At 37.1% G+C, this 26952-nt stretch overlaps 1 protein-coding gene across 2 annotated transcripts; it reads right to left on the bottom strand.

Annotated features, from left to right (window-relative positions):
* Positions 1–34: 34 nt before the first annotated feature.
* On the bottom strand, positions 35–26699 carry LOC129751890 (alanine aminotransferase 1-like). Of its 2 annotated transcripts, none has more exons than XM_055747655.1 (5): positions 26545–26699; positions 22231–22790; positions 22009–22098; positions 5562–6648; positions 35–1417 (listed from the first exon to the last, which is right to left on the bottom strand). In XM_055747655.1, exons 2-5 carry the CDS (start codon positions 22591–22593, stop codon positions 1269–1271), a joined length of 1689 nt encoding a protein of 562 aa, XP_055603630.1. In that variant the 5' UTR covers positions 22594–22790; positions 26545–26699; the 3' UTR covers positions 35–1268. The 2 variants fall into 2 exon arrangements, with proteins under 2 accessions (XP_055603630.1, XP_055603637.1); XM_055747662.1 differs by having other exon boundaries at positions 26490–26666.
* Positions 26700–26952: the final 253 nt, after the last annotated feature.

Raw genomic sequence — 26952 nt, 5'->3', positions numbered from 1 at the left:
CTCCTAGACACTTTGAGATAAGTAAATTCATACATTTTTTGACTTATTATATGATTTTATTACCACTTCTTTCATTGTTTTTTCGCCTTCAATATGTACTCCAATAATAACAGCTAAATTGTAATTTTTACATCCGAACGAGCGAGAATATACACTGCGCAGAACATATATCGTTATATTTTCATCGTTTTTCGAATTCTTCTTTCAATAATCTTTCGTTAGCTTGCTGGCAAAAAAAAACAATCACTTCGACAGAGACGGACATTTTAAAATAATAAAACAAAATCTTTTAAAAACAGATAACAAAAATGAAAATTTTATTCCCACTGCACATTAGTATAGATTTTAATTGATAAATTAAAAAAAAAATAGAAACATATCTTAACGTCTGCCCAATTTATCACTAACAACAACACTGAAGCTTTTAAAATTCCTTTTTTTTGTCTTCTCCTTTTTTAAAGCGCCCTAAAATTGCCAATTGTGTAAAGTTGAATACTTGTTAGATAATTTTGTTTGTTTCTCCCTCACATAACTCTATCGATTTAAAAACATTTTCTCACAAATAATTATTGTCCTCTTTCAATCATATCGAACGTTTTGATTTTTTTTTCTTAGTTTTAGTTTACTACACGTAATAATTTGAATGATTTTGTGTGAGATTTTTTTTCCATAGTTTCTTCAACTGATTTTTAAACTAAACAAGCTCTAAAAAGCGGGTGAGTGGAAACGGAAAGTTGAATTCTTAAGCAAGCTTTACAGGTTCAGCGAAGGAGTGTTAAACATTCTAAATTATCGCAGCGCAAACTATCAATTTTAACCAGTGGAGTCTGAGCCGTCCTGCACATGCATTTAAAAAGAACTGCAATTAGATTGCTCTCATCATATGTTTTGTGTGAATTTCGGGATTCCCATTTTTTCTGTTTTAACAATAATTATGCTTTTCCCTATTCTAGAATTGTTTTCGTCCTCTATGAGTTTTTTGTTGTTGTATAATATATCTGTATAGGGGTATATCTCGTAAAAAACCTCCGTGCTGCCCAGAGATATTCGACTATCGCACAACTCTACTGATGAGTTGTACCCTACTAGTGCTCAATATGCTGTACCCGGTTTTAATCTTTGAAAAGTTCAACGTTGGTCTTCTATCAGTGGCAAGCAAATGTTGTTGTGTAGAGTTGTTGATGGCTGTGGTGCAGTGCCACTATTTTGGCAGTTGATCAACAGCAAGCATTTTGTGGGTTTTTTTTGTTTGTTGTGGATTCCACGCTCTACTTGTACTCCTTCATGAACTTTTCGTGGAACGCCCGGAACTTTTCCAGCATCTCCTTGAGCATGGCCGGCTGCGGTAGGATCGTCGTGCGGAAGTGGAAGGTACCGGGCTTCTGGCCGAATCCGGACCCCGGGACGATGCAAATGCCTGAAATGAGTGAAATAGAGTTTGAATAATTTGATTTAACAGACAAGTTAAAAAACGACAACGAAAAAATTCGATTCTTGTCACAAAGTTTTATTTTTTCTTAAGTACAAAAATTAATAAAATAAAAATGAGAAAAAAATACCATAAACATATTTTAAAAATATGATAAAAAACAAAAATGACAAAAATTACAAAACTGACAGAATTAAAATTGTTAAAAAGTATGATAGAAACTAAAATAAAAACATAAATAAATTGTGAATAACTTACAAAATGGAAAAAAATCGAAGCTCAATACATTTAATTATCTATTTGTCATTTATGTTTCTTTTAATTTTTTATTAGTTTTTAAATATGTTCATGAGATTTTTGGCAAAATTGTCAGTTTGGATTTTGTTTTGTAATATTATGATTTTGTCATTTTTGCAATTTAGGTCATTATTTTGTCATTTTTTCCATTTATTTTAAAGCTTAGTTCTTTTAGAAATGGGACACTTTCTTTAGTTTATAGCTCGTTTACTAGTAATCGGAATTTCAAAATTTTGACTGCATTTTGTTGCCTGTAAAAAGTACTATTCGACCTATTTTTTTCATAATTTAAAATTAAGGCGTTTTCAAGATATTTACGATGCAAGAGAAAAAGAAAAAAAATATTTTGCACAGTTTCCTTTAAAATCCGTCATTATCAAATTGGTAACTGACCAAAACCGTTGATTATTCAAAGAATTACTATGTGTGAGTGGTGGAAAAGTATGCAAACACTGTCAAAAATTTCCACAAATTTCAAATCATGCATTGGAGTAAAGCACATGATCGGCAACTAAGGTTAAAGGTCATCAGGGAAGTCAAGTCTCATTCTAGCGATTTTAATTTTCAATAAGCGAAAAATTAGATCGCTGAAATGTCAAAAAAAAATTTCTCCGATAAGCTGAAGGTGTTGCCTAGCAATGAGTCATTCAAACCTATCCTCAAACAACAATTTTTCACTAGTTCCAAAGCTCGTAAGCTGTATAGCTGGTACCGAGGCTATGGGACATGATTTCTGATGAACGACAGAACTTATGAAATACACAATTGTATACAAATTCCAGCGTTTGAATCCTATACCATGTCTGCTCATGGCAAGGTCCCTAGCAGATTAAAGTATGTATTCGTTGTATATTTTGTATGAAATATAATGATTTGCCAAAATTCTGCTTCTGTGGAATAAAACCACAATTTTCAAAACGAAAACTTTGGTTTTCGCTGTATTTAAAAGCCTTAAAAGAGTAATCTTGTATGTAACCTTCGCAACCAACGATCTATACTAACCGATTATACTTAAAGTTCAATCTCATGATGGTTTTTCTTCTTAATTTTCAGATTTTGCCAGAAGAAATTCCATTAAAATGCTCTAAAAAGTGTCTCAAAAATAATCAAATTTGTTAAATTCGAAACAGCTGATTCCACTAAATTGCCCTCAGTTTCTTTTGAAAGAGAAGTATTGGACCGAAAAAAGCAGAAATTGAAGACGGAGGATGTAGCAACCTAAAACACAGGTTATACGAATTATATGTTTGAAAAACTGATCAATATCATGACTGAAAAAAGTGTGCGCCAGCCGATTGGAGGCACCAAGAATAAAGTAGACATTTTTCATGGAAATAAAACGATAAATATTTTTTTTCAATTTTTTTCACAAATTATCATAACATTACCTTCATTTCCTTCATAGAAAGTATTTAGATCAAACAAATGGTTTTTGAGATACACGCATTCGTAACTGTCCCATTTCTAAAAGAACTAAGCTTTATCATGTTTATCATGATTGCTTTAGCTGACATTTTTGTAATTTTGATTTTCAATTTTTATAATTTTGGATTTATGTAATTCTTGTCATAACTGTCGTTATCAAAAATTTTGTCATTTTTATTTTTAAAAAAATATTTTTATCATTTTTGTGATATACGTCTTTATGTAATTTTGGTAATGATTCATTGAATTTTTTTTCTCATTTTTTGTTGTTTTAAAAATTTTGAATTTTTGCTTATTTTTATAATTTTTTCCATTTTTTGTCATTTTCGTCTTATTTGTCATTTTATTATTTTCTTCTTTTTAATTTACTTTGCCATTTTTGTCATTCTTATCATTTTAGTCATTCATGAAATGTTTCGAAAATTTGGGACAGTTGTTGCTTTTTTAATTTTTGTCATTGTGTATATGTTGACATTTTTGGTAATTTGAGTTGTTTTTGTAATCATTAACAACGAAAAAGAAAAAAAAGACCCAAACTACAAAAAAGTCATTTTGTCATTTTTATCATTTTTTGTGATTTTCCATGTTTGTAGTTTTTGACATTTTTTAATTTTTTTTTTTCATTTTTGTATTATTTTTTTTTCAATTTTTATCAATTTAGTCATTTAATGCTTTATCAAAACCATATCAGTCATGCAATTTTTATCATTTTTCAGTTTTGCTTTTATTGTTTTTATCCAATTTTTTGTCATTTAGCTAATTTTTGTTATCTTGTTTCACTTTTGTAAATTTTGATCTTTATTTGTCGTTTTTGTATTTTTTGCCATTTTCGTTTTTTTTATTGTTTTTTTTTCATTTCGTTCATTTTTACCTTTGGTTATTTTTACCATTTTTGTGATGATGTTTTTGTTATTTTTGTCATTTTCATAATTTTTGTAATGTCCTAATTTTTGTTTTTTTGTCATTTTTGTAATTTAGTAACTCTAACCATTTTTATCATTGTTTAAAACTTTTATCATTTTTGTAATATCCTAATTTTAGTCATTTTGGTAATTTTGTAATTTGTTGTCATTTTCAGGATGGTCAGCGAGTTTCCATTTTCAAATTCTCGGTTTTTTCCCGGTTTTGTTTAGGATTTTCCCGGTTTTAAATAACATAAAGGAATCTGAACATCTCTTTTTTACCAAAGAGGTAGAAATATATGTTAATTTTCGCCTTTTTTATCATTTTATTTCTTTTTTTGTATTTAACATTATTTTTGACATTTTGCTTATTTTTGTTATTTTATTTCAGTTTTATAGTTTTTGTCATTTTCGTCTTATTTGTCATTTTGTTATTTTCTAATTTTTTTTACTGTGCCATTTTTGTCATTCTTATCATTCATGATGTTTTTGTATTTTTCGGAAAATTTGGAAGTTAAGTTGCTTTTGAAATTGCGTATATTTTGTCATTTTCGGTAATTTGAATTATTTTTGCAATCATTAACAATGAAAAGGAAAAAAAAGACACAAACTACAAAACAGCCATTTTTATCATTTTTTTGTGAATTGTTTATAATTTTTTGACATTTTTGTAATCTTTTTATCATTTTTGTATTTTTTTTTCATTTTTATCAATTTAGTCATTGTTATGATTTTTATCAGTCATGAAATTTATATCATTAATCATTTTGCTTTTTTTTGTTTTTAGTAACATTTTTGTCATTTGGCTAATTTATGTTATTTTCTTTAATTTTCTTTAATTTTTGTAATTTTTATCTTTATTTGTAATTTTTGCCATTTTCGTTTTTTTGTCATTTTTTAAGTGATTTTTTTTCATTTCGTTCATTTTTACATTCTGTTATTTTTATCATTTTTGTCATACATTTTTGTTATTAATGATATTTTTGTAATTTTTATCATTTTTCTCATTTTTGTAATATCTTAATTTTAGTCATTTTTATGATTTTGTTATTTTTGTCATTTTGTAATTTCGTCATTTTTACCATTTGTGTCATTATTTCATTATTGTAATCTTTTTAATTTTTATCTTTTGTTTTCGTTGTGTGTCTTTGGTAATTGTTTTGTTATTTTGTTTTTTTATGTGACTTTTGCCGTATGTCTTTTTTTCATTAGGTATTGTCATTTTCGCCAATTTTGTTACTTTTATTATTTTTGTCATTTTCGTTATTTGTCATTTTTGTAAATTTTTATCATTTTTGTAATGTTTGTGATTCCTGACATTTTTGTTAGTTCTGTGAAATTTTTTCTACTTTTAACTTTGGTTTCAGTTTCTTAATTAGTTTCACTTTTGTTACTTTAAAAACATTTTTGGCGTTGTGGTTATTTTGTAAGTTTTTAATTATGATTTTTGGATTATTGTTACTTTATAAGTTTTGCAATCAATCAAAGTTAATTTAGTTAATACTAACCGGTTTGCTCTAACAGCTGGAATGCATAGAATACGTCCGGCGCTTGGCCGGCCTTCTTGGCCGCGTCGATCGCCTTCTGGGGCAACCGGAACTGGGGAAAAGCGTACATCGCTCCCTGCACCGGATTGCACGAGAATCCCTCGATCGAGTTGAACGTGTTGGCCACCATCTCGGCGCGATCCTTCAGGGAACTGAGCACGGCGTTCTTCTCCTTGATGAATAGGTCGTAGGATGGCTCACCCGGTTTCGGGGGATTGACGACGACATCCATACAGGCCTGTCCGATCGTTGTGGGGCACAGCTGAGCCGATAGACATTTCAGCAGCATTGCTTTGACATCGGGGCAGAGATTGATGATTTCGGCATATCCTCCACGGATGCCACACTCGCCCATGTAACCCTTGGAGCAGGACATGAAGCTGCACAGTTCCATCGTGTTATAGGGCGCACCCATTTCGATGAGGACCTTCTTGAATGAGTGGAATTTGGAGCCCTTTTCGTAGACATTGTCCTGGTACACTTCATCGGCGAAAAGAACCAGCTTTTCTTTGTGGGCAAACTTGATGATCTCTTCGATGTTCTCGCGGGATAGTACCTGTCCGGTTGGGTTACCCGGATTGATGACGACAAGCACGCGCGGGGAGCAAGTCTTCTTGGCTTCGTCCAAGGCTCGCTGCAGCTCCGAAACGTCCATACCCCACTTCTTCTCCTCGTTCAAATAATACCCGACTTGTGCCATTTCGAACTCAGCGATCGTGGCCGAGTAAAGGGGATACTGGGGAATGGGAATCATCACACCGGGACGTTTTCCGTTGACGTCACATCGCAGCAGGGCCATCAGTGCCTTGATGCCTCCGGAAGCGCCAGCCGACAGGATGATGTTGGCCGGATCCGAGGGGATACCTCCATCCCGATCCTGAATGTATTGGGCCACGTGCTTGCGGATCACTTCAATGCCGGTAGAATCGGTGTAGGATCCAACTGAGCCGCCCTTGCAGCCGGACAGAATGGTACGGGCACGTTCCTTCGCATCGTCCGGGATGCAGGGATCGTCGAACAGGGGCGGGTAGGACACCAAACCGAGGACCTGTGGAAAGAAGAAAAGTTGCAATGAGTAATTATCCTTTACAAATTGAAAAGAGATGTTATAAATTTTGAAATATTCAAAATTCGAACTTGGTCGACCAACCTAATTTGAATCTTTTCTATGACCAAATTCGTGCAGAAATCGGGCCTTCTTCGATTTTTGAACCTAAATTTTGGTCGACTGATTTAACGAATTCAATCTATATCGTCAAGCAGAGAGACTTGATTTTCGTAATTGAGCTCTGTTAATAACCAACAAATTTGTCTGTTGTCTTGAATATGGGTTATTACCTAGAGTCAAATTCGATAAGATTAGGTGGTCTCAACTCGGTTGATATGAAAAGCGCTCATATTTGAACTTCTTATCGTTATCTTCAATTTTCACAAGACTTATTGTAAAATGTAGCTAAAATTTGCAAAATTTCAATTTCATAGGCCTACTTGATTTTTGTTCGATTCCAGTGAACTGAGAAGAAAATGCAAATTCATCAAACCTTTGCATTTGTTGGCTTCGTTATCACTACTGTGACTTGTGAGTACAATCACAATTATCAGCTCTATCGGCTCATCTTCGCTTCACCTTTTTTTGTTGTTATTTGTTATTGAACACAAACCAGCCGGTCACATAAACTGGATTGCTGATGCTAACCGATTTGTTGACACCGGTTGTTCCCAGAGGGTAGAAAAATATAATCTGTACATCAGTTCTGCCAATCTTGCGCCAATTGTTGACGTCACACCTTGCTGGCTCCATACATACATTACGTTTTATTTGTTCAATTTATAAGCCGGTTTATTCGCACCTTACACTCTGTCGAGAAGTAGATGGGAGCCAAGTACCTACCTTTTTAGTCAGTCAGTATACAAGCACTGACTAAAACCTAACTGTTGAGTGATGGATACCGGTATCATGTTTCCTATAGAGTGAAACAAGAATGGCTACAGCTTTTTCCCAACTTTGCCTTATCAGTTGACATAAATTTAATTTTTTTAAAGTTCCACATTTTCCACATCAATTGAATTGTGGAAAATACAATATTGCCCCCCTACTGGCTTCTAACATCGCAAGTAATCGAGACATTGAACAGTACAATTCACTTCGTTCACCTCCATCGCCTTCTTAGATTCTGGGATCAGTATCCACTGTTAGAAATCAGCAATCTCGATTCCAACAAATCTCCTGGTGTTGACAATATTCCCGTGGACATACTAAAAACACATCACTTGGCGATCTTCAATATACTGACAGATATGTATCTTCAATGAAATGGTCGGATCCGCAGTTAATCCCGACGCATAGAAACTAGTCCGAGTAACTAATATTTTCAAAATTGTAGACAACTCAGACGTTTCAAAATACCGTTCAATCTCAACGCTCTCAGTCTTGAAGAAAATTCTGGAAAAACTTCTTGTCTCTAGAGTAAGTTAGTTAACCTGGACAATCGTAACTACGCTGTTGCCCTGTTTTTGAATACGAGGAAAGCATTTGACACAATAGACCCGGCCTTGCTGTTACAAAAATTGGAATGGTATGGTATACGAGGCCAGCCCCATGGGTTAATTGAAAGCTACATGAAAGCTCGACAGCAATTCGTGTCTCTGAAAGAATGCTCAGGTAGCAAAAGGTTCATTACAACAGGAGTACCACAAGGAAGTAGCCTAGGCCCGCTGATGTTTCTAGTTTTTATCAACGGTCTTCCACAACTGAACCTACATTGCAAAGTTCGGCTCTTTGCCGATGACGCCATAATTTCAAATAGACACTCCAACCCCCTCCAGATAGTGAAATGGATTGGTAACGACCTTCAAGTCCTTTAGCAATACATCGCCTGTAACATGCTTTCACTAAACCTATCAATAACTTCGTGTAAGTTGTTCAACTCCGGTCGTAGCTCCATACCAAAGCTGCCATTAATCCGTACAGGAGATACGATAATTCAGCGAGTGCGCCAGTTCAAATATCTAGGATTACTTGTTACGACATAACTTGACGAAAACAATTCCTAAAACTCACTCGGTCCGTGGCAACCGTTCTCCAATTTCTCGGACATTCCACATTCTCCAGATCACGCTCGAATTGGTCTAACCACTTCGCTCGTTGCGCCTCTGCTCGTCTCGTTCCTACCGGATTCGTAGCGAACACCTGTTTTGCGGGACAGTCGCCCGGCATTCTCGCAACCTGTCCTGCCCAGCGTATCCGCCTTCACCACCTTCTGGATACTGGGTTTGCTGTGGAGACGCGCGAGCTAGTGGTTTATCCTTCGCCTGCACACTCCGTTCTCCTGCACGCCACCAAAGATGGTCAGTCCTCCTCGAGCAATATCCACGTCTCGTGCCCGTAGAGAACAATCGGTCTAACGAGCGGCATATACAGGTTACACTTCGTGCGAGGGCTAAGTCTTCTCGACCGCAGTTGCTTGTGGAGTCCATAGTAGGCACGACTTCCGCTGATCATTCGCCGTCGGATCTCGCGGCTGGTGTCATTGTCTGCAGTCACCAGTGAGCCGAGAAAGACAAAATCTTCGACTATCTCCAGCTCGTTGCCAATCGTGACCTTGTTATTTCTGGACAAGCGTGTTCGGTGTGTCTCGGATCCGCAGGCCAGCATGTACTTTGTCTTGGACGTATTAATCATCAACCCAATCTTTACTGCTTCGCGTTTCAGTTTGCGATAGATCTCCTTCACCGCCGCATTACGTATTTACAGAATAGACCATCGCCTTGTCGAAGCCCCCTGGGCGATTCGAATGAACTCGACAGTTCAGCCGAAATCCGCACACTGCACGGCGTTCCATCCATCGTCGCCTTGATCAGTCTGGTTAGCTTCCCGGAAAAGCCGTTCTCGTCAATGATTTTCCATAGCTTGTCACGGTCGATCGGGTCGTATGTGGCTTTGAAGTCGATGAATAGATGGTGCTTGGCGTTCACGGCATTTTTGGAAGATTTGCTGTAATGTGTCCCTCCATGAAGCCGGCCTGATGACTTCCCACGAATCTGCTTGTGGCGTAGACGGCGGAGTAGGATTCGAGACAGCACTTGGTAGGCGGCATTTAGGACAGGTATCGCTCGGTAGTTTCACAGTCCAATTTGTCCCCCATCTTGTAAATAGAACATATTACGCTCTCCTTCCACTCCTCCGGTAGCTTTTCTATGTCCCAGATCTGGACCATCAACCGGTGTAGGAAATTGACCAACTTGTCTGGGACCATTTTGATGAGTTCAACTGCGATACCATCCTTCCCAGCCGACTTGTTGCTATTCAGCTGACGAATGGCTTCATTAACTTCACTCATCGGGGAGTGGCTCCTCTGCGTCGTTGGCTACGCCGGCGATGTTCCTTCCCCCACCGTCTTGATGCTGAACCTTTGGATCACCTCACGATTGTCCGTCAGGATGCCCCCGTCCTTATCCCGGCACATTTCGGCTTGCGGCACGAAGCCTTTACGGGATGCGTTGAGTTTCTGATAGAACTTTCGTGTTTCTTAGGATCGATGCAGCTGCTCCAGCTCCTCCTCTTCCAGGCGGCGCCTTTTGTCCTGGAAACTTCGGTCTCGCTGCCTCTTTCGCTGTCGATGATTTTCCACATTTCGACGGGTGTCTCTTTGCACTTCTGCCACCCGCGCGGCATTCTCTTCGTCCATCATCCTCTTACACTCCTCGTCGAACCAGTCGTTCCGTCGAGTTCTCGTTCCCGTGACCGATGACGTTCTCCGCAGCACTGTTGATGGCTGTCTTGATGGTAACCCAACAGTCCTCGAGAGGGGCTTCGTCAAGCTTGCCCCCTGTCGGCAGCGCTGCTTCGAGCAATTGCGCTGAAAAACGTTTATTTTGCGTTGTTTCACTCGAAGTTACAATTCTTAGGGAACTGCATACCATACTATTTTCTAGCTGCCTTATTTACAGTTGCGTTCAAAAAAGAATGAAATCGCGTGAAGCTGCGCACCCACTTCCAAATTTGACAAGCTGCCATTTCTCTCTCGGTTGATATTTTTTCATGAAAATTTCACACAATCTAGTTCAACTATCCAACAAACACTCCACAAAATTTGAAGTCTTTACAATGACGGAAAACAAAGATACAGCTATTCCCGTAAAAAAAGGAAATTTTGAGTTGCTCCACTAAATATGCTGTATCTTTGACAATTTTCATTGAAAAACCTTGAAATTTGGTTCAAAGATGTAAAAATGTTTTATCTAATACCAGGCCAAGTTTCGTTAAAGTCGATGAACGTGATCAAAAATGGTGCCGGGTTGAAAATGAGGTTCATTATCGCCCAGCAGACGATTTCATTCTTTTTTGGACGGATGTTTATATGTAAAACAGCGTTATCCAGGTATTCCTGGTATTTTCTTTCACAAAACCAAAATTTATCACAAAGAATGTTGTAAATTGATAGGAACTTTATTCTTGCTTTGTTTAGAAACAGAAATTGTTCCAACAGAACTGGTATTGAAACACAAGAGCGAATAGAATATTCGCTTTAATTGTGGATCAAATTTGTTTATCTGTATAATTAGCAGGTCATTTCTGAAACTCTGTTCTTCTTATTTTGAACTCTGTTGAAACATTTTCTCTTTCGAAACAAAGTACGAATGAAGTTTTTAGCTATTTACAACATTCTTTGTGATAAATTTTGGTTTTGTGAAAGAAAATACCAGGAATACCTGGATAACGCTGTTTTACATATAAACATCCGTCCAAAAAAGAATGAAATCGTCTGCTGGGCGATAATGAACCTCATTTTCAACCCGGCACCATTTTTGATCACGTTCATCGATTTTGACGAAACTTGGCCTGGTATTAGATAAAACATTTTTACATCTTTGAACCAAATTTCAAGGTTTTTCAATGAAAATTATCAAAGATACAGCATATTTAGTGGAGCAACTCAAAATTTCCTTTTTTTACGGGAATAGCTGTATCTTTGTTTTCCGTCATTGTAAAGACTTCAAATTTTGTGAAGTGTTTGTTGGGTAGTTGAACTAGATTGTGTGAAATTTTCATGAAAAAATATCAACCGAGAGAGAAATGGCAGCTTGTCAAAGTTGGAAGTGGGTGCGCAGCTTCACGCGATTTCATTCTTTTTTGAACGCAACTGTATATCCATCTGAGTTGTTATATGGCATGAATTATTCAGTACTTCCTATTCGAGGTGCCCAGGAGTTCCAAACGCTAATGTTTACCCACAAACTCCTGACAAGCAGAGAATCCTTCAACAACTTTTATATTTATTTAACATACAAAACCCGATCACTGAAAATGCAGATTCTGCAAACATTCGTCTACGCGTTGAATACAGCTTTAAATAGTTTATCACTTAATTCATATTTAATCAAATAAAGAAATAATTGATAATTTTCACTGGAACGAAAACAAAACATTGGGTGCCATTGGGTCACCGCCTACTCTCCCGCTTACGTTTTATACAAACAAGTTGACAATAAAAATGATGTCTGAAAAAAAAAAACTAAAAGCAAAGGGATTTTTGTTTTAAATAATGAAAAATAAGAAATTTGAGAATTTGACTTTTTCTCGTGGTAAGCAATTCTCACAATAGGGCGTTTGCTACACACACATACAAGAGGTCTGTTGGGCACACATTAGAGGTTTTTATATGCGAAAAAAGCAAAATTCAACCAAAATGTAGGTTTTCGCTTAAATTAATGCTCAATTTCTCTAAAAAACATTCAAAAAGTATATTTCGAATCATTTGCTAACAAGTGGAAACGATTCTGCGATTATTTTATTAGATATCAGTGGGAAACCAAGCAAAACAAAAAATAAAAAACAAGCCAACCATCATTGTATGTGCTTTACAACGGTTCCCCTGGATCCTTTGTTCACGTTTTTGGGTCTATCATATAAAATTTGGAACCAGGAAGATGATGTTAAGAGTTTTCGTCACGAAATTGATTAATTAACTTGAGCAATATTTGTCCTGCTTTCACTAAAAACGCTCATATCCTGTACAAAGTCTTCTTTTTTGTTAAAGAACTTCACTCAAAATTAGAAAAAAATCACAATCAAGTCAAAAAATAATCTAGGTTTCGAAAAATGTGTTGTACATAAGAAACTTTTCAATAGTTTTTATTAATTCTTCAAAAAATATCTTTCTTTAGTCAATTTATATTCATTTAACATGGGGCTGTCACATTTGTTTGCCCAACGGCTTACTTATACTAATGCACTGTGCAAACGCCCTATTTGGTTCAATTTTTTCTAGTGGTTCGTTTTGGTAAGTAAACGAAAGCTAAACTGAAATTGATCAAAATGTCCCTTTACAGAATTTCCGTTGAACGACCCTAACAGCACCTCTCGAACCAATTAGTATCCATTACAGTTAAATTGTGACGATCACGCTTCTTTGCCTGCTCGGTCCATGATAGGCCGCCAAAACAATCCCGCATGATTAAGCTTATTTGTCGATCGATGGCGTAGCTCGCTCGAGTAGCGTCTGGAGTAGGTTGGTGGAAACGACAAAACTAGATATAGGTAGGTTTCAAGAGTTTATCAATGAAAAGACGAGCCCCCAAGATGGAAAATTAAACGGTAAAGATAAATTACCGCATCGGATACGCATACGCTTCTCAGCATGACTGGTCGGAAAAATGCAATTGATCGTTACCCGAATTATGTTCAATATTTTGGGATCAATGATATTTGAATGAGATTCTATTATATGAGTCAAGTTTTCTTTTACTGGCATGCGAAAAAACTAACTCAATTTTTTTATTTCGATTATTGTCTTTTTAACATCTTTGTGTCTTTCATGACTTTGTTTATTTAAAAAAAAAAGTTGTTTGATAACAAATCTGGCTCTGATGTTTAAAAATAGAACAAAATTACTCGATCGAAACAAAAATTTATCAGACCGTGAAAAAATGAGTTCGCTTCTTCCGTGATCGGTTTATAATTCAGAACCACAAATAACATCCAAACACCATTATGATATTTTCGGATCGTTCGCACTGATCCTTCTTTTCTATACCGATGTTGTTCGCTAATTTGTATACCGATTACAGGTTTTTCCGTTCTCTGTACCTCTCTTTTTTTTCAGGGCGTTATTTTTACCATGTACCATTATTTGTTTGAATGAATGTGCGAATGAAGAAGGAGGAGGAAAAAAAATCCCGAAACATTCTGCCTCTTCAATAATAAAATCAAACACGAGCCGTGCACAGAATAACAACAGCAAGAACTACAAATAAAAAAGAGAAAAATACAGAAAAGTCGCAGTTTTTAGCCTCTATCTATATACTTCATTGACCACGTGGCCACATATCGTGTTTGTATGTATGTATGACTTTGGTGTTTTTGGCCGAGAGTTTCATACTCTATATAACCACTTTTCTTCTTTTTCTAGTTAGTTATTTCGAAGACACGGTGTGTCGATATTGAACATTTTTTTCAAATAATGAATCGTGCTTTTTCCAAAAAGCTGAGAGCTTCTTTAATTTTGTCTTCGTTAAAATCTTTTATCAACTCGAAAAGATTGGAATATGTTTCCCAATCATAGTGGTTTCGTATGTGGTTATATTGTATGCAATTAAATAGGGCATGTTCTGTCGTGAAATTTACTGAGCATATTTCGCATTGTTTCGTGTCACGGATACGCATTAGGCCAAGGTAATATGGCGAATAGTCATGTCCACTTAGTAGCCTATTTGTCGTGCGGATTCGTGTGTTGCTCAATTCAGAATTGTAATACCATGGCTTTAAATTAAAGTGGTTTTGAAATTGGTAGAATTTCAAACCCTTCTGTTTATTTTCTGCTATGTCTCTGTACCATTCGTTAGTAGACGTTATGTATTGATTTTTGAAGCGCCTGATAGCGTCGTCTAGCCGAAATTTGTTTTCTAATATAGCCGGACAATCCAGGCCATGTTTGGCTAGTTGGTCAGCATTCTCATTCCCAATAATTCCAACATGTGAAGGTATCCATTGAATTGTTGTGCGTTTCTCTGTTGCTAGGTTACATATATCATAAGTAACTTTATCAAATATTTGATTTTTTTTATCTCTTTTCAGGATTTTACAAGCCGCTTGTGAGTCAGTAAAGATGACTGCTCCCAGGGAATTTTGATTGGGTATTTGTTCGAGTGCTACCCTTATTGCTAGGAGTTCTGCTGACGTAATGCTCACTTCCTGCGCCAGCGCTAGACTTATTCTTTGATTTGATGAATCATCAAAGATCCCAAGTCCGCATTTCGATCCCATTTTTGACGCGTCTGTATACCATTTATCTTGTAGAGGATATTTGGTTCGTATCATTTCTTGAGCAAGTGATTTCATTATTGTCGGGGATGTTATATTTTTCTTCATAGAAGATCCTATTATATGATCTTCAACCGTAATTTTCATTCTGCTACAAGGCCGTGTCTGTAGGTAAAGCTTTTGAAAATCGTCGAAATTTTTAATGTATACTTTTTCTATGTATGTGTACTGTGATTCTTTCTTTAGAGAGTGTATATTTATTGAATGTAACTGTTGAGCAATTAAATCATTTTTATAAATATGTTGAGCAATTCTTTTTTTTGCGAAAAGTTCACGTTTGAACAAAAGAGGTCCTTCTCCACTCAATGCTGCTAACGTGTTTATCGGTGTTGTCCTCGTACATCCTGTTGCTATGCGTAAACCTTGTCTATTAATCGTCTCAAGCATATCACTGTATCGTTTCGATGTGTTTCCGTATAAAATAGATCCATAATTTAAGAAGTTTCCGTAAAGGGCTTTGTGATACATCATCATCACCTTAGGTGTTCCTCCGTGTTTGATTCCTCCTATCATTTTCAACATGTTTTGTCTTTGGATGAAAGTCTGTTTTAATGTTCTGATATGGATTCCATATCGAAGAGTTTGATCTAGGGTTATACCCAAATATTTGTAGCTGGTCACTGTTTCTAGCGTTTCTCCATTTAAAGAAAGAGGGAGTATTTTGTTCGTGGTTTTGAAAATCATTGATTTCGTTTTGGAGCTATTGAGTGTTAACCCTAGTTCTGCAGCTTTCGTTGAAAAATTGTTAATTTCTGTTTGCATTTTTCCAATTGCTTTTTCAAGACTTTTTGCTCTAACAATTTTCAGAAAATCATCTGCAAATTGAAGAGTGATATCATCTGTTTCAGTGTTTGTGTTATGAAGTGCAGCAGTGTAAATGTTGAAGAGTACAGGCGATAATACATCTCCCTGAGGTACTCCACAACTTGTGATGTGTTCTACAGTTCCTTGGTCAGTATGGATTATCATTTTTCTGTTTGCCAGAAAGTTGTAAATCCATGTGACGGTATCTCGTTTGAATCCATAATCAAGCATAATAATCTTAAGTTTGTCGATGTTTACACAGTTGAATGCATTGGAGAAATCGAAGAAAACTCCTATGGTTGTAAAACCTTCTCTTTTGGCGGTCATTATGTAATTTGTCGCAAAAGTCACACAATGTTCAGTTGACATTCCTTTCCGGAATCCGAATGATTGGTCAGGTAGTATGTTGTTGTTTGAGCAAGTGAGTTGGATATCTTTCAATACTGATGCATTCAGTGTTTTTACAATGGTGGGAAGTAGAGCTATAGGTCTACTGGATCCTATATCTTCTGGGGGTTTGTTTGGTTTTAAAATGGGTATAATTTTAATCTCCTTCAATTGTTCATCTAATGTTGCCTTTCGCCACATTTGATTCAATATTTCTAATAATTTAGTAACAGTAACCAAATCCAGGTTTTTCAATGTATAATAGTTAATATTGTCTGTTCCCGGAGATGAACGAGAAGGCTTGTTTTTTATAAAATCATTCCAAGATTCAAGATCTATTATGTTTGTTCTTGTGTTCAATTCAGGTGGTAATGGTTGTTTAAATTCTGGTAATCCAAAGTTTTTAACAAGAAATTTTTCTGCCGTGTCTTTCTCATGGAGAATGGGATTATTTCTGGGATTTTCAATAGGACTTAGTCTTAACCGTTTTACTAAGTTCCAATTTTCTTTAATGTTCCGTGGATCGATTGAACTAGACAGTTCTAGCATTTTATCTTTAATGTGTTTTATTTTAATTTTTTTAAATTTTGCTGTTGCTTTTTTCCATTCTATCAGATTTCCTGTGCTACTAGTTCTATTATAATTTCTCAGCGCTTCCTGTTTAGCCTCATACAGTAAGGAGAGTTCATCGTTCCAATAATACTTCGGGGTATGAACACTGAGCTTTCTATGCTTTTTACGAATTTCATTAGATAATGTGATAAAATCCTGAAATTCTTCAATTTCCCAATGTTTTATTTGAGAAATTTCTTCAGCAATTTTTATACGGTCAAAATAGAACTTTTTTTTTGGTTTGTAGCTTAGTTGTAGTTGTATTTTCAACATAAGGTGTCCACTTCCACCGAAACTCTTTCCCAGTACTTCCCATTTTGCATTATCAAATAAATTTGAAGTGCACATTGACAAGTCAATAGCACTAGGTCTTTGATTAACGTTAGTCGGCATATATGTTAAGTCTCCAGTGTTCATAAACAGTAAATTGGAATTTGTAATTAGATCATAAACCAAATTACCTTTGTTGTTTGTTTCTGAGCATCCCCACAACTCATTATGACTATTAAAATCTCCTCCTATAAACACTTTTGGGTAATTAGATATTTCATTTAATAGTATTGGTATACATGTTTCAAGTTCTTGTATAGTGATTCTTGGATTTATGTAAATTGTTACAAGAACCAGGTCGATTGGATGTATTTTTATCCCCAGAGTTTCAAAATTCATGGTTGAGTTGAGTGTGATCTTTTTGAAAGATAAGTCCGAACGCAAATAAATGCCTACTCCTCCAAAACCATCGGATCTCGGTGCTAGTATACGGTGATATCCTTGGATATTCCACCGTTCAGTTAACATTTGATCTGGTTTTACCCAAATCTCCGATAATAGTGCTGCGTCATATTTTCCAGAAAAAATTTCATGTGTAAGTTCATTTTTGTTTGTTTTTAAGCTCTGAATATTTGCTTGTAATATGTTGAACATGTTTCCTATATAAAAGTGTTTCCAGTCCACTCACCTGCTTTTCTCAACTCACCCATGATTTGAGCGGATAGTTCCTCTCCTGGTGTACCGTGAGGTTTTAAAATTTCTACTAATTTTGTGCTAATTTCTTCCATAACTCTATTCCATTGTGTTTGTGTTTGCTTCTTGATTGTCTCTTCTAAATGTTTCTTCAGTTTTTCCATTTCTCCTGTTCTGTACTCATTGCTCAAACCGTTTCCTATGTTTTCTTCCTTTTCTTCTTCCATTCTGCGTTTCTTTACAAACTCCTTCTGCGTCAGACTCGATGCTCCTGTTGTAAAATCTGCTCCTTCTTTTCCTTTATTTTGTCGGCTGTTTATCGGTGTATTGTTCCGTGTTTTTGGTACTTGTTGATAAGATTTTGTTGTCCTTGTTGTAATGTTGGCATACGATTCTGCCGGTGTTGGATACTCTTCAGCGTTTCTTAAAACATCGAACTGGTTTTCTGTTGGTAGTTGATACGATTGTCTTGCTTCTTGATACGTCATGCTTTTCTTTGCCATGGTTGCTTGGATATCGCTTTCTTTCTTCCATCTTGGACATGATTTATCCGTCGTTTTGTGTTCGTTGCTCTCACAGTAAAAACATTTTATTTTTTTGCAATTTTTGTCTACCGGATGTTCCTCTGAACAACTAGGACATTTTTCAACATTTGCTTTGCAGTTTTTTGATAGGTGGTTGTACCTTAGGCACTTGTAGCAGATTACGGGCTTCCTGATGTATGGTTGTATTCTGAAAATAGCAGAAAAAATACTTATGTAAGTGGGAAGAATATTGCTCCTGAATACCACCCCCATTTTGTGCGTTGGCTCTTTTTTTCCATCCTTGAAACGACTCATCCTGAACACTGATTCAATTTCTATGTGGCTTTGGATGTTATCTTTTATTCCATCATCCATGTCTATGGGAATCCCCGAAATCACACCAGTCATTGTCACGAATTGTTTCGGAATGTATGCCTTGAAGTTCTTCAGTTGAAGATTTTTGCATGCAGCTAGACGGTTTGCATCTCTCCAGTTTCCTACGTATACCGTCACCTTATTCCTACCAGTCTTTCGGATGTCCTCGATTGATTTATCGAAACCATTCTGATGTAGGATTTCTCCAATTTTCAAGCGATTGAGTGTCTTCGTTTTCTCAATATCTGTGTTTTCTATTTGTACTCTGTATGGTCGTCCATCACTTGGTTTGTACTCGTAGTTTTTAAAGGTTTTTGTTGCTCTTTCCTGTCCATGCCTTTCTGTAGTCCTATTTGTGTTTAAATAATTGTTGTCCTGGTTCCTGTTTGCTGATTGTTGTAACTCGGTACATTCCATAGAATCATCTCGTAATGCTGATTCATTCCCAGTTTGAAGGTTAGGGGGCCTTGTAATTTTAGATGCTGCTCCATCAGGAGCAGCATCTGCGAAGCTCATCGTTCTTCTTCCGCTGGTTCACTTCACAATGCTGACTATTTTTGCACTCTACACTAAACACGTTAAAATAACACCATTTAGCGACGGTACAAACGACAAAACTGTTAAAATTTTCAAAATATTTTTCGTCAATAAATAAAAATCGGCCTTCCGTGTCGAAATCAAAACACCCGACATATATATCGTGTTTGTATTTACACGCAATCGGGAAGAGAGAGAAAAAAGAGAAACGGAAAAAAATAAACGAGGGTTGGTCATGGCAAAAAACAGACCTCCGATCTGAATGTTTCACTGGAAGAAGTTGCGGCAGTAAAAAAAATTGTATAAACATATTTGAAGCCGGATTGTTCGAAACCTAAGATGAACGTGCTAAAAGATTGAACTTGCTGCGAATGATGTTTATTCGAATAGAAATGATTCACTCTAAAGAGTTCTCGAACGTCCATAAGGTCACAATTTAAGCCCACTTTATTTTAATTTGTTTGTGTTCGGTTTTAAATTTTTAATTTGTGGTCACCACGAAGGTCAGTACGAAATTGATCTTCTAAATTGAAATGTTTTTGAAAAGTACACTTCAAGCGTCGTTGCCAAAAATAGTTAGACGACGAACGTCAATCATTCAATTAATAATTTAGGAAGAGAGTTCTGTAGGAAACCGAACAAACATGTGGGTTTGAAGCAATCAATTCTAATAAAAGCTGATCAGTTTTCGCTAACGAGATCGCTTCGACCATCGGAGGTCTGGAAGTAGGGGGTGTGTATATTGGTGGTGATGTTCTTTTACATTTTGGAGGCTCGTTTTGTTCAATGTGTTCGATTTTTTTCGAAATTTGATACATAACCGAACATATGTAAAAACCGAATGAATGAACAAGAATCTACAAAACAAACTGATGTGATGTGATGAATAAAATCCTATGTAGATTCGATTCCAGGATGGCAAATTCTAAGTAAAAATACCAATATTCCGGTAAAATAACCAGTTTTTTCGGATAAATTACCAAATTTTCCAGACTATTCGCTAGGTATAACAGAAATTTCAAAGTTTGTTCCGTTAGAATTACAGACAGTTCAATAAAAAATCGGCGAAAATTACTTCACTTCTAAAGTTTCTAATAATTCCGTTCAAATTTTGACTTCCCGAGGAATGGTAAAAATGATCCATAGTCCAGAAAAAACTTCCGGTAGTGCAGTAAAGTTACTGGTTTTCAGATGATAATTGAGCGTTTTAACATTTTAACTTTTTAGGCAGTTACAGCTGTTCTATTAAAAGCTTCAACAGATTGTTCGGTGAAAATTCTCAACATAAAAAAATGTGTTCACTTAGAATTACAGACAGTTCGATGAAAATTGCCGATTTTTAGGTAAACATAACATAGCTTTTTTAAATTGATTATGTTCCGGAAAAAATTTTAGGGTTACCACTTTTTTTTTATAGAAATTCTATTTACAGAAAAAGTGAAGAACTTCAGCAAATTAAAATTCCGGAACCGATCTAATCAACAGATCAAATTGAGTGTGGCAGTAAAATTACCAGATTTCGGCGAACTTTCCGAGTTTTTAACAGTCTGTTCGATTTTTTTTTCAAGGAAAATCCTTGATCCATTTGGTTAATTCATCCCTATTTGGTTTGTTGGATAGACATTTCCCATAGTTCGGTGAAAATTCTTGAACATCCTAAGCTTATCGATATTTCAGAGGAATTTCCATAATATAACTTGACTTGTCAAAACACTTAAATCTTAAAGCACTTCCATCGACAATTCTTTCTCACATTCATCCACTCATGACAGAATTTGTACTCATCTGTGTTCCGATTTGAATTTTCAAGATTTATGGAAGGAATCGAATTGAACTTCAATCCAGCTCCCTGGGTCACGTTTTCGAATTTTATGTGTGTATAATACCGTCCAAAAAAGGAAACTACTAATGGATCGAAAAACCAGAAAATCAAGTTCCTCATTTGCCATTCATCTCTGCAAATGCGCCGAAAAGCAGCCAACTGTTCGACCGGCAGCCGGCCGGTATTTCCGCGGGGGGCTCTCGCAACGCACACAAACACGTAACTTAACGTATCTCTTTCATAGCTATGCACATCACATCGGAATGAATGCGTCAATTTTATTTTACCATGCCCATTGAATTGGACCGCACGAGCGACGTTGTCACATACGACGCGTAAAACGCTGTTGTTAAGAATAATAAACTTTATGGTCGCTCGGAATAAAAACGACGCAAATTCGAATCGGAACAAAAGATACCGATGGTACCGATACTTTGTTCTGACATCGTTGAAGTAAGAAGTTGAATCCCAATGCAATGATTAGAGGGAAATTCGTCAGCTTACTTCATATTTGTTAATGGCCAGTCAGTCACCAACTCAGTTGTTGTGGGATGATAATGACCGGGTCCCTATCAGCGGGCGGCGACTTCTGTTTTTATTTGAGTGGATCATTCCACTCTCGGGGCAGATAACAACATTACACAGCACATCGGCTGTTTGGCCATCCGTTTGGTGTATTTCGGCGCTCCGACTGATGATAATAATTACCGATGGTCGAGGTCTATTTTTCTCTGGCTTTAATAGCATCGTTGTAATTCTATACCATTCATCCGTTTTTCACATCCAATGGAGTAAATTGCAACTCGTGACCCCCCTCAATAATGGGTGGTGGTTTTCTTTGCGTCATCAGTTGGCTCCACACTCGGGTAAAGGTTTGAGGAAATTGGGCGCAGGCTCAGAGTGGCCCTACGCTTCCATTCTGATATTTCGCAACAACCTTTTGCTTACATAATTTTCGTTTCGGCTTTCCTACGACAACAAACGTTGGCCCCACATCCCCCCAGCCAAAAATCAATCGCGAAGGCTTGGTTTGGCTGCGTGCTTCTAGGTGCTACTACTAACCTGCCGGAGGAACGTAATCGGCTGCTGTCCCATCGCGTGACAATCACCAATGTTGGCGCGGATCACTTCCTTGAATGGTTTCTTGACACCCTGGCGGAGTAAACATCAAAAAGGGGAAAAGACGGTGTTAATGTGGGCCAAATACCCTTTTTTCTACTCCGATTCGGAATCTTCGATGACGTCGCATTTTTACTCTAGCTAGGACTAATCAAAAAATCGTACCTGCTCCAGCTCTTTCTCGATGGCCGCCGCCCGGATGACCAGCGGTCCACGGACGGCGTACTCCATCACCTTGATGGCCGGATTGATGTTGTCCAGCGTGACGCATCGCTTCGGTGCCGTCGCCATGGTTCTTCGCGCCGTCGAGATGATCCGGTGATGATGTTTACGCTGAATCGAACTGCCTCCGCCGTTATTATCGCTACCACCAATCAGCAACGCCGATAACTGACTCACGGTGCCACCGAAAAGCCTGGTTGTTGTTGTTGAGGAAGTTGTTGATGACGAAGACGCGAGCAATCCTCCAGCAGTCACGGCCAGTGGACTCTTTGGGCAGACGGTCAGAACTTGACTGAGCGACGACATGATGACGATGATGGTGCGCTGACTTGGACGATGAAGGAACTAGCACGCTGGTATGCGTGATGATTGTTACGGATTTTTCCCGGAGAGAGCTACCGGGAGAGAGAATCACGTGGCCGCCCCAAGTTTTGGGCTGGGTGGTTTTCCTTGTTGCTCTTGTTGGTGTGCGTACTACGTTGGGTCGCTTTTCCTTTTGGTAGCTGTTCGATCGAAGGGGAATCAAAGGCAAAAGAATCAAGGATTGAGTTGGAGAAAGTTGAGCGGATTTCACGATAACAAAATTTTTTCTACTTCTATTTGCAGGGCAAAGTGAGCAAACGGGAAGATTACGGGGGCCAATATTTATCAACAAATAGTGAAATTTTTATACCTGACAGGTTTGTATCAGAGAAAGAGTAAGTAGGGGCAAAAGTATTCGTGCAATGTGTGCAGATTTTGTACCAGAAATTGGAAATCTGATATTCAAGTTTTGTTAAGGTTGTGTTATTATGTGGAGCAAAATACGTGCTTTCCCGAATACTCTACATTAATACTGTTCGAATAGCTAATTCTAGTTTGTAGTGAGTCTCAGTTCCGGTAATTTGGAGGAAAAAAGCGGGCCCGTCCGGAATCTAGAGCATCTCCAGCATGTCCGATTAGTGATAGGAAATGCCACAGCAATAATCAGGAACAAGCTCCGATATCGGGTAAGGAATACATACTGAATAATGAAATAACGGAGATTCAGATTTGATCCGGTAAAATTTGCTTTATTTCCTGTAAAAGGTTGCAGTTTTAGGTACCCATTCACAAATTAAATACGTTTTCGAGAAACTTGCTTGGTCCTTTCCCAGGATTCTAGCACGCAATGCAATGCAGCTCAACTGGTACATATCGTTTAAGAAGGGCCGTTAGCACAAGCTATCGATATTCTTATATGATGCGCACTTTGCAGGAAATTGGCCCGGATTAATGAAATGCTAAGCACACATGCCAGAGGAGATCAGAAATTGGTCACGGGTGTTAAACGAGGCTCACAGGGGTCATCAAGCAAAGTCTGAACATTTATTTTAGTCGTGATGGAGACAAAATCTTCCGCATTGCAAATATCATTACAACGCAACATTCCTATATGATGCGTACTTTGCAGGAAATTTGCCATGATTTATCAAATGCTAAGCGCTTTACACACGCCGGAGGTGATTAGAAATTGGCCACAGGAGTTAAAACGAGGCTTACGGGAGTCATCGAGCAAAGTCTGAACACTTCCGCCTTGCACATATCACCACACCAGGGAGAAGAGAAAAGGCGAATAAGGCATAGTGACAACATACAAGTAAGTACCTACTAAGTATTACTTATTATTTTTTTAGGGTGCGTGACAAAATTTCAGATCTAAGGATGCTAGAAAACTGCATGGCTTAAATGATTTGCCCCTCTTCTCACTGGCCTCAGAATTTGAATCTAAACCTGCAATCCTTATTCAAATCCTAATTCAAATTCTGAATCTCAATTTGAAATCTGAATCCTAATTCAAATTCTGAATTCAATTTGAAATCTGAACCTTAATACTAAAACCTGTAATGTGAATCTTAAACCATAAAACTAAATCTGAATTCTGTAACCTAAATCTGTAATTCGCTATCTGAAATCTGAATTTAAAATCTGAAATTAGTGTGCGAATTAGCAATTAGAAATCTGAATTTGAGATCTGAATCTTAAATCTAAAGATGAATCTAAATCGAAAATCTGAATTTGAAATCAATATCAAGCATCTGCAGTTTGAATCTGAAATCTGATTTTGTAACCTGAGTAATCCGATATCTATCACCAGGACCTGAACATTAACGGCGTGTTCGTAAATTGATTTTTTCTATCGAAGTGATTTTTTTTATCGATGCTGGCGTTCGTAAATTCCAAACAAACGTATGCAAAAGCATATGGAAAGTGATTTGACATCTACCAAACAAATCAATCGACTGATGCATCACCCAAAAAAATCAATTTACGAACGCGTCGTAAATTGGAAATCTCAAATCTGAATACTAAATCTAGACCTGAAATTGAATCGAAATTTGACATCTGAACTAAGAACTTATCAGTGCCGGATGTACGAATTGATATGAATCCAGAAATCGAATCTTGTGGCACGCGTTGGATGTTGATCTGATTGAAGGTTGTTTATTTCACGCTACGATGCCTCGAGTCAGTAATCAAGATTAGACTTCGATCGCAACTCTCTCTGTCTTTATGAAGTGAGGCTTTTCCTTGATTTGAGTTTGGATTATTCAATTCAAATAAGCTTACTAACTTTCACTGTGGCGTAAATTCCAATTAGCTCAATACAGCTACCAAATTGTATTTTCAGCTTACTACAAATGTGTCAAAAATGACAGTGGCCTAATGTTACTGCCCTAGGGTGTAACAATAATTAGACCAATTGTGTGGAAATATGAATTTCATATCATATTCAATGTAAAACCATCGCCAACCCTATTGGACTCAAAGTCGGTATTTTACACCATCAAACGATCCAATTTACCAACACAAAACTGACTCAAATTAAATTTTTGCCCACGCTCTCTCACAGTCTGCCATCATCACAACGAGACGGGTGCGATCGTCCGCCCATTATCAAGTTCTTCATCACTTTGTATTTTATCCAACTCGACGGACGAGCGTCGTTTCGCGCAAATAAATAGCGTCGCAGAACCCGTTTATTTTTTCTTCATTTCATAAAAAGTCATTTATCCACGTACGGGGCGAACGAAAATAGCTTTTGTTCCATCTTTTTGAGTTTCGTTTTCAAAAAGGAGTGGACAGTCAGTGGAAAGATAAATTTTGTTTTTGTTTTATCACTTTTATGATACAGCAAACTGATAATGTTGAGATCATGTGAGAATTTTTGGCGCAGCATCTTTCTTATCATTGAGTAAACGTAACAGTTACAATTTTAATAAATCTTATACCATTTTTATAGGATTTATGTGAATTATTCTGTTGTGCTGAATGACTACTTTTTTTTTGCCAAAAACGAAAAAATCATTCTAATTACATCCAATTTCCAATCAATAATCAAAAGGGTAGGCCTTGACCCGTAAATAAATATAAGCAAGGACGCGAGAATAAATAGGTCAAAGCAAGCGGATGCAATCGCAGTAGCTCTGGCTCTACGTTGTTTAGTATGCTTACTTTTGTCAATTTTATTTTAGCACCCAACTGCAAATTGCGCATAGCATACCCACTCATCTACTTGTCAATGGTTTTGTTTATCTATCTACACACAGTGCCATTAGATCGGCGTGGAAGGTGGAATCAAAACAGAAAAATGTAAAAATAACGATGGAGTGTTAAAAATACACAATGCAACTAAAAGCGAATGCAAAATAGAGAAAGTCGAAATGGGAATCAGTAATTTGTATCTCATATGGGTGACCAATCTTTACTTCGTTGAGAAGACTACTGGTATATGCTCTATCTCGATTATGTAACATGCAGCCATTTTTCGTGTTATTTCTAATTAATTTACAGATAAGAGACATCTAAATGACAGGCGGTTGTCGGCTGTGACCGATAAGCCCGTAACTAAGCGTGCGATTTTGAACTTGTGGCAGTTCAGGCCTCCAGGTTTTTGGAGCCCCGGTTTTTTTTTGCTATGGATGGCCTTACTTCTACTTCTTTTTTGCCTTCTACCATTTGCTATGTGCTTCAATTTAAATTTCAGTGGCCTCTACAGTTCAAGCCGATTATGAAACAGCTGACCAATGTTCACCTGTTAATTTTTGCCAATTTTGCAATTTTGATCCGTGCCATTTTTTCCAACCAATCGGTATAAATTTTGAACACTCCTTTTCATCCATGATTGAATAACTCTGCGGGTAGCCCTACAAAACTGGTTCAAACACAACAAAAACACACACCGTTCGAGGAACCAATCACTAATCAAAGCAGGCTTTAGACCACTGGAGGACTCACTTTCAAGAACTTTCACGGACAATATAATCACGACGACGACGACGACGGCCAACTTTGATTACGCGAACCCTTTCACTCGCTACACTAAATTCTGCTGACTGCAGCAAGCAAGACGAGAATCTGTCCACAGACTGAAGACGACGAAGACGGATGACCTGGCCATACCAGCCAGATGGCAGATTAGGTGTCATTGTGGTAGTTTAGTCACAGTCACTAAACGGAACCTAACGGAACGAAACACTTGCTCAGCTCGATAATGAGCAGGTGAGCGAGTAAATCTGATTCGTGAGAGAATGAGTGAGCGAGATTATCCGGTGAATGTGAGTAAGGATGACGATTTAAATTGCAAGCACAACGGTTGAAGTGTGAGGTGATGTGTTGTTTGTTTTCAAGACGGTTTGTTTCAAA

This window comes from Uranotaenia lowii, chromosome 1 (genome assembly GCF_029784155.1).
Source record: "Uranotaenia lowii strain MFRU-FL chromosome 1, ASM2978415v1, whole genome shotgun sequence".
NCBI lineage: Eukaryota > Metazoa > Arthropoda > Insecta > Diptera > Culicidae > Uranotaenia > Uranotaenia lowii.
Note: the sequence above shows the minus strand (reverse complement) of the source record. Positions and strands in the feature narration are given on the sequence as shown.

Coding starts and splice junctions, on each gene's coding strand:
- LOC129751890 (XM_055747655.1), bottom strand. CDS start 22,593: ATGTCGTCGCTCAGTCAAGTTCTGACCGTCTGCCCAAAGAGTCCACTG. Junction 22,099..22,230: donor TCGAGAAAGAGCTGGAGCAG/GTACGATTTTTT, acceptor TTACTCCGCCAG/GGTGTCAAGAAACCATTCAA. Junction 6,649..22,008: donor CGATTACGTTCCTCCGGCAG/GTTAGTAGTAGC, acceptor TTCTTTCCACAG/GTCCTCGGTTTGGTGTCCTA.